A 15,887-nucleotide genomic window follows, 5' to 3' on the forward strand; every position below is an offset into this window, starting at 1 on the left:
CTCCTGACAGTAACTTTTAAGTTTCAACAATTACTATTCTATACATCAAGGACTCCTTTTACAAAAGTATGTTAGGGCCTTAACGCGCGGAATAGTGCGCGCGCTAGCCGCTACTGCCTCCTTTGTAAAAGGAGCCCCAAGACACTGCATAATATCTTCTGTATTTAAAGTGTAAGAGTGTAACATGGATAACTTGATTCAGTTTCTCTGTTTGGTTTGTAAGCTGTTGGGTACAAATGGGAAATTTTAGCAAATCATGTTGTGAAGTTACCCAGAATTCCCTCCAGACTGTCTGACAGTGGCTGAGGCAAACATTGGCTCTGTCGTTTCTTTGTTCATGCTTGCTTATTCAGCACTTGTTATACCACCTGTCAAATGAAGACAAAACAGTTGTAAATCTTAGATGGGAAATGCCTCGTGTTCCTAGATAGTTTTGAAGTTCCCTTTTGGTATTCTGATAATTTCTAATTATTTTTCTGTTTCAAACCTGAATACTTTTCCACTCCCAAAGGGCATTCTAAAGTGATTTGCATGAATTCATGATGTAATATACAATTACATACATAATAAAAGTCAATACTATTCAGAGCAGCAGTATTGGTCTTGCCATGTAACTTTTACCCTGTACTTATAGTTTATTCATAGTTTATTTATAGTTTACAAAGCCATGGTAGTGAGGCACAGCAAATACAATGCAGCCCATAAGAACTGAATAGGCTTTATCACATTTGTTGTGTAGAAATCACCAATGCAGCTTTGTAAAAGGAAAGGGGCTCTTAGTTTGCTAAGCTATACCACTTAATCTCCGAAAAGCAGTGTACAATCAACTGCAGTAGTCAGAAAAGGATGCCAAATAAAGATACACTTAATCAAGGTCAAATAGCCCATCCTGCCTACCATTGTACTAGAGAATGACACGGGGACAAATATTTCCCCATCCCTGTGGGAACTAATTTTCCCATTCTGGCGAGTTCTTTTCCTGTTCCTTCCCAATTCCTGCAAGCTCTGTCCTCATCTGCACAAGCCTCAAACACTTTAAAATCATAAGTGTTCGAGGCTTGTGCGGTTAAGGCAGAGCTTTCAGGAACAAGGACAGTGACAAAACTCACTGGGATGGGACAGAGAAATCGAGTTCCTGTGGGGACAAGAAAAAATTTGTCCCCATGTCATTCTCTACTCTGTACTCCACCCCAGGAACCTACCAGGGTTCTTCCTTGAGGAGTATGATCTTTAGGTGCCACCATTTGGGCACAAGTGACTTTGGTACAGCTTTTTGGGTGCTTCTGTTGGAGTGCACATACAATTGGGAGCCACTCTTAAGGCAGCTGGTGCCATTACTAACCGTGTCACAAGATCTATTAACTAAGCTAATGATATAGCCAGTGTAACTGGGAGAACATAAAAATGAACATTCTCATGGCATGAAAGTGATTATCTGAAAATAAGGCAAAACCTTGTTGATGTCTGTAAAAGACTGCAGATTCCCAAGGTTGTAATTCAGCACCAGATGGCTTGCTTAAATGTAAGGAAAAGTGGCACTGCTTGGTCCTTCTGGGCAATGTGAATTTTTTCTCCCTTCATTCATGATGCCCCGGTATTCCTTGGGCCTATGGATTCTCTGGGTGTGGCAGACTTGGTTCTCTGGCATGGGACAGCTTGTCTTGGCTTCCCATTTTTTCTTTGAGAGATGCTTCATTTCTGTTCCTGTCAGTGGCCTGCACCAGAATTCTTTCATCCAGTGAGCCAGAGACTTTCTGTGCTGAGGTCGAGATTTTTCTTTTAGCAGTGGCAAAGAAGTGATCCATTCATTTTTCTCTCCACCCCCCACCCCAGCAGTGGAGAAGAGGCCATTCTGATGCAAAACAGCTGGACTCAGATTACGAGACCGTGCAGGATTGATATTGTGACTCCACCTACCCTTGAACTGAAGAACCAGTATGCACAGCCCTGAAAGTGGAGGAGATGAGAGCATCCCAGGAAGAGGAAGGCCCAAAGCTTGAAATTCCCAAAATTGCTGGGTCCGTGACCACTAGGAGGCGAAAGGTAGTGGTGCTTGATGATTCCCTTCTGAGGGGTACAGAGGCGTCCATCTGCAGACCAGACATGATGTCCCAGGAGGTGTGCTGTCTGCCTGGTACCAGAATTCAAGATGTTACAGAGAGCTTGCCGAGACTCACCAAGCCTAATGACTATTATCCAATGCTACTCATCCATGTTGGCACTAATGATACTGCAAGGTACTGCTCTGAACGTATCAAAAGTGACTTCATGGCTCTGGGAGGGAAGGTGAAGCAGTCAAGTACATAGGTGGTGATTTCATCGATCCTCCCTGTCGAGGGTAAAGACCAGGGCAGAGAAGCTTGCATTCTGTAGATGAATGTGTGGCTGCACGGATGGTGTCACCCAGAACGTTTTGGCTTCCTGGACCATGGGATGATTTTCTAAGGACTTCTGAGCAGAAATGGTGTGCATCTATCAAAGAAGGGAAGAAATGTCTTCAGCAATAGACTGGCTAGCCTACTGAAGTGGGCTTTAAACTAGACTAGTTGGGGCAGGATAATCAAAACTACCAGGTTAGTATAAGCCCTCAGGTAAGTGAATCACTAAATAGCTTTCATAAATGGGAAAAGGGGGCAATATCTGGAAAGCAGTTTATACTAATGCTGGAAGTATGGGAAACAAAGTTCTTGATCTAGAGGGTGAGTTGGATTTAGTGGCAATCACGAAGCCATGGTTCTTAGAGAGCCTTGACTGGGATATAGGTATACTGGACTAATCTGTTCAGGAAAGACATGGTAGGAAAAAAAGGAGGGGGAGCAGCGTTATATGTTAAAGATCATATTAAAGCCACACAATAGCAGGATCTACAAGGTAAGGAAGAGGCACTGTGGGTCAAACTAGAAAGAGGGAATGGAAAATATATTATATTGGTTTGATATAGGTATGACAGAGATTTAATAGAAGACATTCAAAATATAGCTGTAAAATGTAAAGTAATACTAATAGGAAATTTTAACATGCCAGATGTTGATTGGGGTATCTCTATAGCAGGGTCTTCTAGAAGTAGGGAGATCATGGAATCTCTACAAGGAGAACTGTTCCCGAAGCTGGTATTGGAACCCACTTGAGATGGGGCCATACTGGACTTAGTGCTTACAAACGGGGAAAATGTTTCTGTTGTCATAGTGGGTGATCTCTGCATGGTATGGTTTAATATTAAGACAGGTGTAGAAAGGGCTCATTTGAAAAAGGAAGATTTTAAACTTTAAAAATAAATAGTTTTGTTCAGATGGGGCTTACGCCAACAAATTGTTGTCTGGATGGGAAAATCTGGAAGAAATAGGAAAGCAGTGGGCAAAACTGAAAGGAGTTATTGTAAGGGCAACAAAACATTTTGTAAGAAAAGTAAGTAAAAGTAAGAGAAAAAGAAGTCCGCTTTGGTTCTCAAAAGCAGTAGCTGAGAAGGTAAGGAATAAGAGGTTAGCTTTCATAAACTACAAAAAATCACAGAAAGAAGAAGACAGGCAGAAATATCAGAAAAAGTTAAGAGACTGGTCAAGTAGTCAGTAAAACAAAGCCACAAATGGAAGAAAAAATAGCTGACACAGTAAAATGGGGGGACAAGACATCTTTTTTAAGCTATATTAGTACATAGTAAATGACAGCAGATAGACCTGAATAGTCCATACAGTCTGCCCTTTAATTACATGCAATTCAATTTTATAATTAAATTAAAGTGTTTTTTTTTGTTTATTTCTGGGACATAGACCTTAGAAGTCCACCCGGTACTGTCCTTTGGTACTGGAGTTGCCATCGGAGCTCACTCCAGCCTATCTAAACCATCTCATCATTTGCGGGATTCAGACCATGAAAGTCTGCCCAGCACTGTCATCATGTTCCAAATTGCTGGGGTGCCCAAAGCCCTCCCAAGCTCATCCTAAACTGAATGTACAGCGAGTCTGCCCGATATAGGCCTTAGTATTTCAATTTATACCAATCATATTCTAATTGGAGATCCTCTGTGTTCATCCCACACTTTCTTGAATTCTGTCACCATTTTTTTCACCACCTCACTTGGGAGTATGTTCCAGGCATCTACCACCCTCTCCGTCAAAAAGAATTTCCTAACATTACTTCTAAATCTACTACCTCACAACCTGAATTTATGCCCTCTAGTTTTACCAATTTCCCTTCTCTGGAAAAGATTTGGTTCTATGTTAATACCTTTCAAGTATTTAAATATCTGTATCATATCACCCCTGTTCCTCCTCTCTTCTAGAGTATACATGTGAAAGGAGGAAGTTCAAAAGTGGCATTGTGAGACTCAGAGGTGAAGGGGAGGAATATGTAGAAGCTGATAAAGATAAGGCTGAATTTCATAACAAATATTTCTGTTTTGTGTTTACAGCTGAAGAGCAGGAAGCAGGACAGCAGAAAACCTAAGCAAATATGGCTTGAAGTGTGGTAGACCCTGATCAATTTTTAGAGGATTATGTTTGTGAGGAGCTCACTAAACTAAAGGTGGACAAAGCGATGGTGCCAGATGGTGTACATCCGAGGGTACTGAGGGAACTTAGGAAAGTTCCGCTGGCTCCACAGGCTGAAATTTTCAATCCTTCTCTGTACAGTAGAGTCAGGCATGGTACAAGAGGATTGGAGAAGGGCAGGTGTGGTCCCTCTCCACAAAAGTGGGAGTAAGGAAGAAATAGGGAACTACAGGCTGGTAAATCTGACTTCTGTGGTAAGTAAATTAATGGAAACACTTTTAAAACAGAGAATAGTGTAGTTTCTGGAATCCAGTGGATTACAAGACCTGAGGCAACATTGATTCACTAGAGGCAAGTCTTGTCAGACAAATCTGATCAATTTCTTTTACTGGGCAACTAGACAATTGAATAGAGGGAGTGTGCTAGATGTGGTGTATTTAGATTTTAGCAAAGCCTTTGATAGTGTTCCACACAGGTGTCTAATAAATAAACTGAGTGCCCTTGGTATGGGCCCCAAAGTGACAGGCTGGGTCAAGAACTGGTTGAGTAGAAAGTGACAGAGGGTAGTTGTCAATGGAGATCACTCTTGAGGAAAGGGATGTTACCAGTAGTGTGCCTCAAGGATCAGTACTTGGGCCTATTCTTTTTAACTTTTTTGTAACTGATATTGCTGAAGGGCTACTGGGGAAGATTTGCCTCTTTGCGGATGATAACAAAATCTGCAATAGAATAGATACCCCTGATGGTGTGGAAAACATGAGGAAGGATCTAGCAAAGCTTGATGCATGGTCTGAAATTTGGCAGCTAAGATTTTAATGCGAAGAAATGCAAGGTCATGCATTTGGGCTGCAGAAACCCAAGGAAACAGTACAGTTTAGGGAGTGAAGAACTTTTGTGCACAAAAAAGGAGCAGGACTTGGGTATGATATGTAGTGATCCTAAGGTGGCCAAACAGGTTAAAAGATGATGGCAAAAGCTAGAAAGATGCTTGGGTGCATAGTGGGAGGAATGGCCAGTAGGAAAAAGGAGGTATTGATGCCCCTGTATAAGACTCTGATGAGACCTTATTTAAAATATTGTGCACAATTCTTGAGATTGCACTTTCAAAAAGATATAAACAGGATAGAGTCAGTCCAGTGAAAGTCAACTAAAATGATTATTGGTCTACATCATAAGGTATGCAATAGTCTTTTAATTTAATCTCTGAGGAAGTTTGATGGTAAATTAACTCCCTCCAGTGTTTTAAGGCATTGGTCAGGTCTGGAAAGCTCCTTAAGAATGAACCTCTTTGAGTGATGAACTCCTGAATCATTGCTTCTGAATATAGGATAGGAGGGGGCCACAGACCCACCACCAAAGGCAGTAATCTGTAGCAAAAGGACTTCCAGTCCATCACCATAAGGACTGATAAATCCCCATTAAAATTTCATTCCTAACAGTTTCACTCTGAGAAGGAATTGAATGAGTTGAGTCAGTGGAACGTGTTATTCACCTTGTTCTATTCAATTAAACTGTTGGCTCTACTGGAGATGTGCTATCCCTGGAGCTAAGTGAAACTTTGTTTGAAGGCAGGACTGGCTCACCACAGCCAGGAACCATCTCCAAGACCTGCTCTGCAAAGTCAAAGCTAATCAATCTGCCGTGCCACCACATAATTTTCCATGGAGCCTGGAGAGTGAGGGGGGAGGGGAACTGGTATGGAGGGGAACACCTTGGCTTTGATCTTTGTGCATATCCATATAAAAACATGTAAGAAATTGCTAATAATAATAATTTATTTTCTTGTATACCGCCCAACCAGTAGTTATGGGGGGTTCACAACAGGAGAATACTGAGACATTTCAGCACATGGTACAGTTTCATAGAACACACTATCTACGTACAATCTAAAATTATATAATAAAAGTAATACAATTGTTAAAAACATTCAAGTACATTGTTAAAAATTATTAAAAATTTAAAACATACTATGGCAATAAAAATAGAAACAAAAGACCTCATTTAAATATATCAAAATTAATATTCTTATTTGTCAAATAAATAGGTCTTTAATGATTTCCTAAATGTGAAGTATGAATTAGATTGAACAATCATTGGACTTAGCCAGGAGTTCATCTTCCCAGCTTGATACTCCAAAGTCCTGTCTAAAAAGGTCTTAAAACAACAGGCCTTTGGAGTAGGGAAGATGAACTTTCCAGAATTTATAGTTCATTTTGTTGAATAAGAAAGTTTCAGATAGGGGGACAAATATGAGGGAGATAATCCAAAAAGCACCTTATAACAAATGCTATATTGTGTGACTAGATTTGGGGAATTAACACTCCCTTAAATTAAAAGAGAATACACAAATCAGAAAAAAAGATGAAATTGCCTGACTATAACAGTGAATCATAGGTAATGTTAAAAGGTTGGTTTGAATAGAATGGAGGGGGGGAGATAATTGGTGTGTTAGCAGAAGCACAAAATTATGCTTCTTGTGAGTGAAAGAAAACAGTCATTTTATGTTAGTAATGGACTGTTTTTAATATCCTGTTCATAGATTCAGTGACCTGTCCCTTGAAATTGCCCCTCCCATGGAAGAATACTTTTGAAAAAAATTGCAAAACCTTCAGTTACAGATGACAAGTTTATTCTGTAAAGAACTGGTAAGGAGTAACAGCTAGACGTGAGAGGATGGGGGAATGAAGTGGATGGCTGGAAAGGGAGGTAGTTTGAGCAATGAGAGTTTGTGAGCCAAAGTGGTAGAGTACCAGAGAGGAAGAGTCTCGGTCGAGCAGGCTGGATAGTTGGTCTTTCTGTGTCATCATTTAGTATGTTAGTCATCACCCACACTTCAAAACTGTATTATCTCTGATTTCATGTGATGTCCCAGAGATCCTGCAAAAACCAACCTGCCAGTCTCAACTTAGTGAATTTCTGGGGAGTTGTGGCCTTCTGGTCCACACTGCTACCTTTTGGTTTACAGTATTGCAAACTTGTGTTTTCTTTACCTGTGCTTTATTTTATCATTTATATCTGCTATATGGAGAAAGTGAAAGGTGGGTTCTTTGCAATGCTGTAACCTTCAAATTTTGTTCCTATGACTCGTCTTCTCTCTCTTAATTTCTTTAGACATTGTAATGGGATGCACGTCGGTGTGTTGAGCCTGTGGGAGCTCCAGCAGAATGCTTCTTTCCTATCAAGCATTTGTAGTTCCATTTCTTCCTTTTGGTTTCCTAATTCTTTTCTGTCATTCTTCTTTATTCTGAACTGCTTAGATGCCTTGGCTCCAGGGCAATTTATCAAATAAAAATGAACTTGGACCTGTGATCTGTCTCAAGTATGCTCCAATTCTGTCACATTTTCGCTTGCCTTGACCTCTCCCAATAGCCTCTTCAGACAACTTTTTGGTCATGTTTCTTTTGAACCTTTCCTTCATGACCTCTTGTTCTTGAATTTTCTTGTGGAAAAAATTTACCTTTTTATACTTTGATGACTGCCAAAAATGGAAGTATTTTAGCATATTCTCCCTGTTTTGTAAATTGGAGTTTATGTTGCAGGTCTTGTACCATGTTAGTACTGCTATTTTGATCTCATCCATCATGTGTCCTTTTGAAGACTTTGAATATGATTCTCAAACTGAGGTTTCATCAGTGAAATGTGATTTGCAAGAAGGTGTGCATCGAACTTGCGCTTGAATCCCAGAATGGTAGTCTCCGTCACAATATCCTCCCGGAGAGCATTCCAAGCATCCACCACTCGCTGTGCGAAATAGAACTTCCTGACATTTGTCCTGGGCCTGCTGCCCCTCAGTTTCAGTCCATGACCTCTTGTCCGTGTCACATTTGACAATGTGAATAACAATATTTCTTGCTCTATTTTGTCAAATCCTTTTAGTATTTTAAAAGTCTCTATCATATCCCCTCGCAGTCTCCTCTTTTCGAGGGTGAACAGTCCCAGTTTTCCAAGGCGTTCTTTGTAGCTCAAATTTTCCATACCTTTTACTAGTTTCGTGGCTTGCCTCTGCACCCTCTCCAGCAGGGTTATATCCTTCTTTAGGTATGGAGACCAGTGTTGGATACAGTATTCCAAGTGTGGTCTGACCATTGCTCTGTAAAGCAGCATTATGATGCCCGCTGATCTACTTGTGATCCCCTTCTTTATCATGCTCAACATCCTGTTTGCTTTCTTTGCCACCGCTGCACATTGAGCCGACGGCTTCAGGTTCCTGTCTATCAGTACCCTCAGGTCCCTTTCTTGTACGCTCTTGCCCAATGTTACACCTAACATTTTATATTCATGTTCCTTGTTTTTCCTACCCAGGTGCATCACTTTGCATTTTTCTATGTTAAACTTCATCTGCCACTTTTCCGCCCATTTCTCCAGCTGGTTCAGATCCTTCTGGAGATCCTCGGTGTCCATTTGTGACCCACCTGCCTGACATAGTTTTGTGTCATCTGCAAACTTGATTATATTACTTGTTGTTTCCTCTTCCAGGTCATTTATGAAGATATTGAATAAGATGGGTCCAAGAACCGAGCCCTGGGGCACGCCGCTTGTCACCTTCTCCCAGTCCGAGAAATTCCCATTTATGCTTACCTTCTACAATCTGTTCTCTAGCCATTTGCCTATCCATCTGAGTACGTCCCCTTCTGTTCCGTGGCTTAGTAGTTTCCTCATAAGCCTTGCGTGCGGAACCTTGTCGAACGCTTTATGGAAGTCCAAGTAAATTATATCCACCAGGTCTCCGCTATCGATTTGTTTGTTCACATTCTCAAAAAATTGAAGTAAATTTGTCAAACTTGACTTCCCCTTCCTGAAGCCGTGTTGACTTGCTCTCATCAGGTTGTGATTTTCCAGGTGTTGCACTATGCTAGCCTTGATTAGTGCTTCAGTCATCTTCCCAGGAACCGACGTAAGACTCACAGGTCTATAGTTGCCCGGTTCTCCTCTCAATCCTTTTTTGAAGATTGGGATGACATTTGCTATCTTCCAGTCGTCTGGTATTTGCCTGGTTCTAATTGACATGTTAGCTAGGGTTTGTAATAGTTCTCCAATTTCAACCTTAAACTCCTTTAATACTCTCGGGTGAATTCCATCCGGTCCAGGGGATTTGTCACTTTTTAGTTTGTCAATCTGATAGTATATCTTGTCCAAATCCACATTCACTGTGGTGAGGCTTTCCTCTATGTCTCCCTTGAATACTCTCCCTGTTTCTGGCATTGTTGTAGTGTCCTCATTGGTAAAGACAGAGGCAAAGAATGACTTTAGCCTATCTGCAATCTGTTTTGTCTTCTTTGATGCACCCTTTTCTTCCTTGGTCGTCGAGAGGGACTACTGCCTCTCTTGATGTTTTTTTTCCCTTTTATATATCTAAAAAAGGACTTGAAGTTTTTGGCTTCTTGTGCTATTTTTTCCTTTTTGGCATCTCTTACCGCCTTATGACACTTTTTCTGGTCGACCTTGTGACAGTTCCAGGCCTCCGTTGTTTTTTCATGTTTCCATTTTTTAAACGAGTTCCTCTTTTCCCTCACTGCATCCTTCACCTCTTTAGACAGCCAAGCTGGTTCTCCTTTGTTCTTGTTTCTCCTTCCTTTGGATATCTGTGGAATGCAGAGATTCTGTGCTTCGGTGGTGGTGTTTTTTAGTAGGGACCATGCTTGATCGACCGTTTGGATTTCGGCTTTCCTTTTCTTGAGCCGTTTTTTAACCATGGCTCTCATGCTGTCATAATTCCCTTTTTTGAAGTTAAAGGTTGTGGTTTGGGTCTTGATTGGTTTCCCCTTCCCGATGCCAATTTTAAAATTGATCATGCTGTGATCGCTTGTCCCCAGCGGGGCCGTGACTTCTACATCTGCTGTTCTTCCAGTTATGCCATTTAGTACCAAGTCCAGGGTTTTGGTCCCTCTTGTCGGTTCTCCCACCATTTGTTCAAGGAAGAAGTCCCCTATCATCTCCAGGAACTTTGTTTCCCTGCTGCAGATTGAGGTTCCCAGATTCAGTTTATCCCCGGAAAGTTGAAGTCCCCCCATGATCGTTATGTTTCCTGTTTTACATCCATGGTTGATTTCCTCTATCATTTCTGTGTCTGTTTCCTCCATCTGTCCTGGGGGTCGATAATAGAGGCCAATTTTTGTGTCTGCTTCATTTTGTCTAGGAATCTTTATCCAGAGGGACTCTAGTTTATCTTTTCCTTCCGTTTTCCCTTCTCTGATAGACTCTATTCCTTCTTGGACATACAGGGCAATACCTCCCCCTTTTTTGCCCTATTCTATCTCTTCTATATAGTTTGTATCCCTGCAGTTCTGTGTCCCATTCATTTTCTTCATTCCACCATGTTTCTGTTATTCCAATGATATCCAGTTCTTCTCTTCTCGCTAATGCTTCCAGTTCTCCCATTTTGTTTCTTAAGCTTCTGGCATTCGTGTACATACATTTGAGCTCCCTTTGTGCTACTTTCCTGGACTTTTTAGTCTTCACATCCCTTTTTGTATCTGTTTGCGCTCTTTCATTGCCTCTTGTAGTTTCAACGTATTCTTCCCTTTTATCTGAGCAGTTGCTTGTAGTTCCCTCTCTGGGGTCTCCTGATGTCCGGGCCATCAACTGGTTGTCAACTGTTGGCTCTCCCCTGATCCTTAGTTTAAAGCCTTCTCGATGGTCTTCTTCATGTTCTCAGCCAAGACTCTCGCTCCCTGCTTGGTGAGGTGTAGGCCGTCCTTTCTATAGTATCTGCTTCTTCCCCAGAATGTCGTCCAGTTGCGCACGAAGTCAAAACCCTCTTCTTCGCACCATCGTCTCATCCAGGCGTTGATTGCTTTCAGTTCCATCCGCTCTCGGTACCGGGAGGATCTCGGAGAAGGCCACTTTCACCTCCCTGACCTTCAGTTTCCTTCCGAGTGAGCGGAGTTGTTCCTTCATTTCCTCCCTGTCGTACTTCCGTCCGCTGACATAGTTGGTTCCCACATGGATAAGCACAGCAGTGTCCTCTCCTCCTGCGCTGTCTATGATCCTGGTGATCCTGCTGGCCACATCCTTCATTCTTGCACCAGGCAGGCAAGTAACCAATCTATCCTCTCTTCCTCCTGCGGTGTGGCTGTCCACATTGCGTATGATGGAATCTCCAACGATGATCCCTATCTTCCTTATTTGGGGGTTCCTTGGGGGTCGTAAGTCCGTATCCATGGCGTAGGACCTGTCTTCCTTCTTCTGTGGTGCATCCCCAGATGGTCTCTCATCTCTGCTGAGTGTGTGGTCAGCCTTGGCCTCCGTTTCAACCTCTCCGTCAATTGTATTGATGCCTCCTTCCATATCGCCTGGGCCTTCTTCCTGGGTTGTTCGGGTTCTGATCTCTAGCCCTGGGATCTCCACAAGTTGCTGGTGGGCTTCTTCGATGAATCTCTCCAATTCCTCGATCACTTTGCTGGTACTGGACTCCACCAGCAACTTTTCCTGCTTACGGTTTTCTTCTTTCATGGCGAGGAGTTCTTCTAGTTCTATCACAGTTCCCTCCAGCAACCGGACTTGCTATTTCAGGCTATCCAGCTCCTTGCACCGACTGCAAACGTATGCCCTAGTCCCCGAGGGGAGGTAGTCATACATATTGCAGCCGGTGCAGAAGACTGGAAAGCTCATCTTCTGGCTTTCGTGGGCGATCATATCCTGCTCCCCTTCTGAGCTGCCTGTGCTTTTATGTGAACCTTCTGTTCTCTGTCTGACTGAGGGACAATGCTTATATAGCAGCTGTTATATTTACAGTAAATGCTAAAATTTCCAAAAGAGCAGATCAGTATTGTTGTGCGATTAAAGATGCAAGTATATCCTGTCATGTTTATTAACATGATTAGAAAAACTAACGCAGCATAATTAGGACTTCTGATTCTAGAGAATTCTTTTGAGTCAATTAGATGGTTTCCCAGAGCTGAAAAAACAGGGGTCTATAGATGTTTTTGCTTTGCAAAAAAAAAAAAAAAAAAAAGCACAATTTTCCAGTGCAAGCCCTATCATCTCCAAGATCCAGCAACAGCATCAGCTTCTTCCTTTTTCCCAGTCCCAGCAATTGGGTCTGCTCCCTCCCCCTACTTCTGACCATAATGGCATCAGCAGCTCCCCCCTCCTCCTTCCGTCCTCAATAGGAGCAGCAGCAACAGTCCCCTTTCTCCCAACCTGCTGCATCAGCTCTGCCTTTCTCCTACCCCTAAATGTGTCTTCCTCCCCACCCCCCACTACTTCCAAGGGTAGGAGCTTCTGCTTTTTCTCCTGTTGCTGTCTGTTTCACCAGCAGTAGAATGACTTTGCATCAGGAGAATAGGTCATGCCCATTCTTGCGTTTCAAAGTACTTTAGTGCCAGTCGAAAAGCCAGTGAAACAGACAGTTGTAGAAGTAACAGCAGAATCACTTGCTGGCCCCACCAAGGAACTCTTCTGCAGTGGCCAGCTCTGATGACATTATCCAGCTAAGGAACCAACAGATTTTTGGGGATTATTCAATTATAATTGAAAATCTCAAATTCATTTTCAGGGGTGTTATATCAGGTTTTTTCAGTTATAACCGCAAATTAGAACTCCCGTGTATACTCAAAGGTTACACAGAAGCTGTGTATTTAGAGCTGGGAAGGAAGATAAGATTTTAGAGGAAAGGGAAGAAATTATTTTCATCTCTTATTGTGTTGCATTTCCAGGGTTATCTCGAGGAATTGGTACGGCTTCGGGAGGCCCAACAGTCTGAATCTGTTTCACAGAATAAGCTGCTGCTTCAGCGGATTGAGGATATGGATCTGGCCCAAAAGATGGAGAAGGAGCAGTTGGAATACATAATTGTGGAACTGCAGGACCAGCTGTGAGTGTGACTAGAATATATCTATAAAACAAGAAAACGGACTGGAAGCTCAATTCACAATCAGATAAACAAATTTTCCAGTTATAGTGCATACTGGTGGAACGTGCTCAATTCCTTAACCCCTTGTAAGCATGCAACTGCAGGTTAACATCAAGCCAATAAAACTTAATAGGGGAAATGCCTCAGATGCTACAAAACTAGCATTGCTTTGAGACTCGAAAGGAGAGCTTACATTGTTCAATAGCTCCCTTTCAGCTTTCTATCATCAATGAAAAAACCCCTTGGGTTATGCTTGAAACAACAAAAGCAGCACTCATCTGTAACTGCAGTGACTGCTACTTTCTATTTGAATCAATAAGCCAGTGAGCCGATGATGGCCAGCGTGTCATGATCTACTGATCATTTCTTCAGGGCTCTGAAGTGCTCTCTATGCATTGAGTCTGGCTTGAAGTTAACCTGCAGTTTCATGCTTACAAGGGGTTAAGGAATTGAGCACGTTCCACCAGTGTGCACTATAACTGGAAAATTGGAATATATCTACCACATAGATAGCATGACACATGGATCTGGCTTGAAATCTCATGGATTTTTTATTCTTATTGAAAATCTGATTAGTTTTGTTTTGAGCATTAATGACAATATTCTTCTTCGCACAACATAAACTTTGGAAGCCATAGAACTTGCTTTTCAGAGGTGGGAGCTTTGAAGGGTTGGTTTCAAGAGTGCTCTCAACCCTGAGGTTCTGAATGGAGTTTAATTCATATTCTTCAGCCCTAGCGGCTTTACTTTAAAACTCAGGTGACGAGTAGTGGTGACAGAGGAAATAAATACTTGGATACTGAAGTAGGCAGCTGTCCAGGCCTACCTCGGTAATGAGACCTCTAACGCTATATACTGGTTTCAATAAGTATATATTTATTTAGTCAATCAATAACAGCTTACAGGAATAAATCATTCAGCATATAGCGTAACAGAAGGTGATCTCCAGGCCTGGAGATCCTCTGGAGTCTGTTCTGACCTCTCCCTTCTAAAGGCCTGGTTTTTATACATTTCTTAGTGGCCAACACCACGTTGGTCTACATCACATGATACATCCTTATTGGCTACTTTCCTATGCTTTACTGCCTAGTTACATTCCTTTATTGGCTGGTTGACCTGCGTCATGTTATATGTTCACTCTGTTTACCGTAAGACCTAACCTATTCCCCGAAATGCCTGTTTCTATACCATATATGCATTTCCGAGCAATAAACCTCCTCCCAACTGCAAATATTTCTGACACTTTAGATGATATCTCTTGAAAATTCTATCTTCGGACCATGGTCTGTTTATCTCTTCATGGTATCTGGCTGGGTGGGCCTGATGCCAGACCGCAGCATCAGGACCTATTATTTTCTCTCAAGTTTCACTGACCCAGTAGCTAACTTTTCTTAAAACCTGGGTATTTCTTCATTCTTGCATGTTTTCTGGTAAATTGTATGCAATATCTTTTTACAGTTAATCTACTGTTTCCATCAGCTGCAGAGATAAGATACTAGTTGCAGGGGGAGAGAAAGGTTTTTGTAGAGAGAACAGTTTCTGTGAGCTTATGGTTTTTCCTTGTCCCACTTCACCTGGTTTAATAATGTCAGGACTTACAGGGATCCTTCAGAACTCCCATGCTTTTTCTTCTTTCCATCTCCCTCCTCCTCTCAATATTGCTTCTTCTAAGGTTGGATATGAACTTAAAACATAGGGCCGGTACCACCTCTTGACTTATTGCCAGAGGATACCATCATAACAGCAGTAAATGGGGTGGAGGCATCAGAGAGAGCTAGTGGGCAAAGAAAGGACTTGTGTTCTAGCTCTTAGTAGATTTTATTGTGCTGTTAAACAAAGTGATGATTCAAGCACACCTCTGTAAATAAGACAAATTGATATCTGATTTTAAACAATCAGAAGTCTAGATCTGAAATGCCAAACCTCTCGCAAATCTATATTCTGGGTTTTACAATTTTTGTTTTGAAGACAAAAAAGAATACGTAATTAGTAAAATATTAATACATGAATGTTTCATTCTTTTATCTTAAGCACAATATCTCAGTTTTGCAAATTTATGCAAGTTCCTGTTGCCTGTGAGATCATTTCAGAGGATTTGTGTGTGTTTGGGTACAGAAGTGAAAACACCAAGGAGTGCATATATCCCTTTAATAGTAACTCATTTAACATGGTTTGGCAAAGAAAAAAGCAGCTCCACCGTGACCACCTCATTTAAATTGCAAATATGAGGATAAACTGCTCTAAACTCAGTAAACAAAATTCACCAGACATATCAGTCATACAAAACTAGGATTTGTATTATGTGGTGATGGATTTGCTGTGTGTGTCTACTAGCACTATAGAAAGAAGTAATAGCGGTACTATATATATGCAAATATAAACTGATCTAAATATAAATCGATAAAATTTTTCTCCCTTTCATTTAAGGTTAATTTGAATATAAACTGAGAGTTTATATTCAAGTGTTGCCCAGCTATACACCCACCTCCCCTCCCAAACCTAGCACTGGCCTTTCCCCAGGTCACCTTAAATCCTAGTGGTCCAGT

General features: G+C 41.6%; 1 protein-coding gene across 6 annotated transcripts in view; it reads left to right on the forward strand.

The window, feature by feature from the left end:
- The window catches only part of RUNDC3B (RUN domain containing 3B), a 230,784-nt gene that overhangs the window by 154,208 nt on the left and 60,689 nt on the right, over positions 1-15,887 (forward strand). For all 6 annotated transcript variants that reach the window (XR_004538136.1, XR_004538137.1, XM_033931222.1 and 3 more), the window contains one exon: positions 13,145-13,302. Coding sequence is in view for 4 of the 6 variants with exons in the window: in XM_033931222.1 (XP_033787113.1) it covers positions 13,145-13,302 (158 nt within the window). In the remaining 2 variants the exon portion in view is untranslated. The remainder of the gene's footprint in view (positions 1-13,144; positions 13,303-15,887) is intronic.

The sequence above is a fragment of the Geotrypetes seraphini genome, chromosome 2 (assembly GCF_902459505.1).
Source record: "Geotrypetes seraphini chromosome 2, aGeoSer1.1, whole genome shotgun sequence".
Lineage (NCBI taxonomy): Eukaryota > Metazoa > Chordata > Amphibia > Gymnophiona > Dermophiidae > Geotrypetes > Geotrypetes seraphini.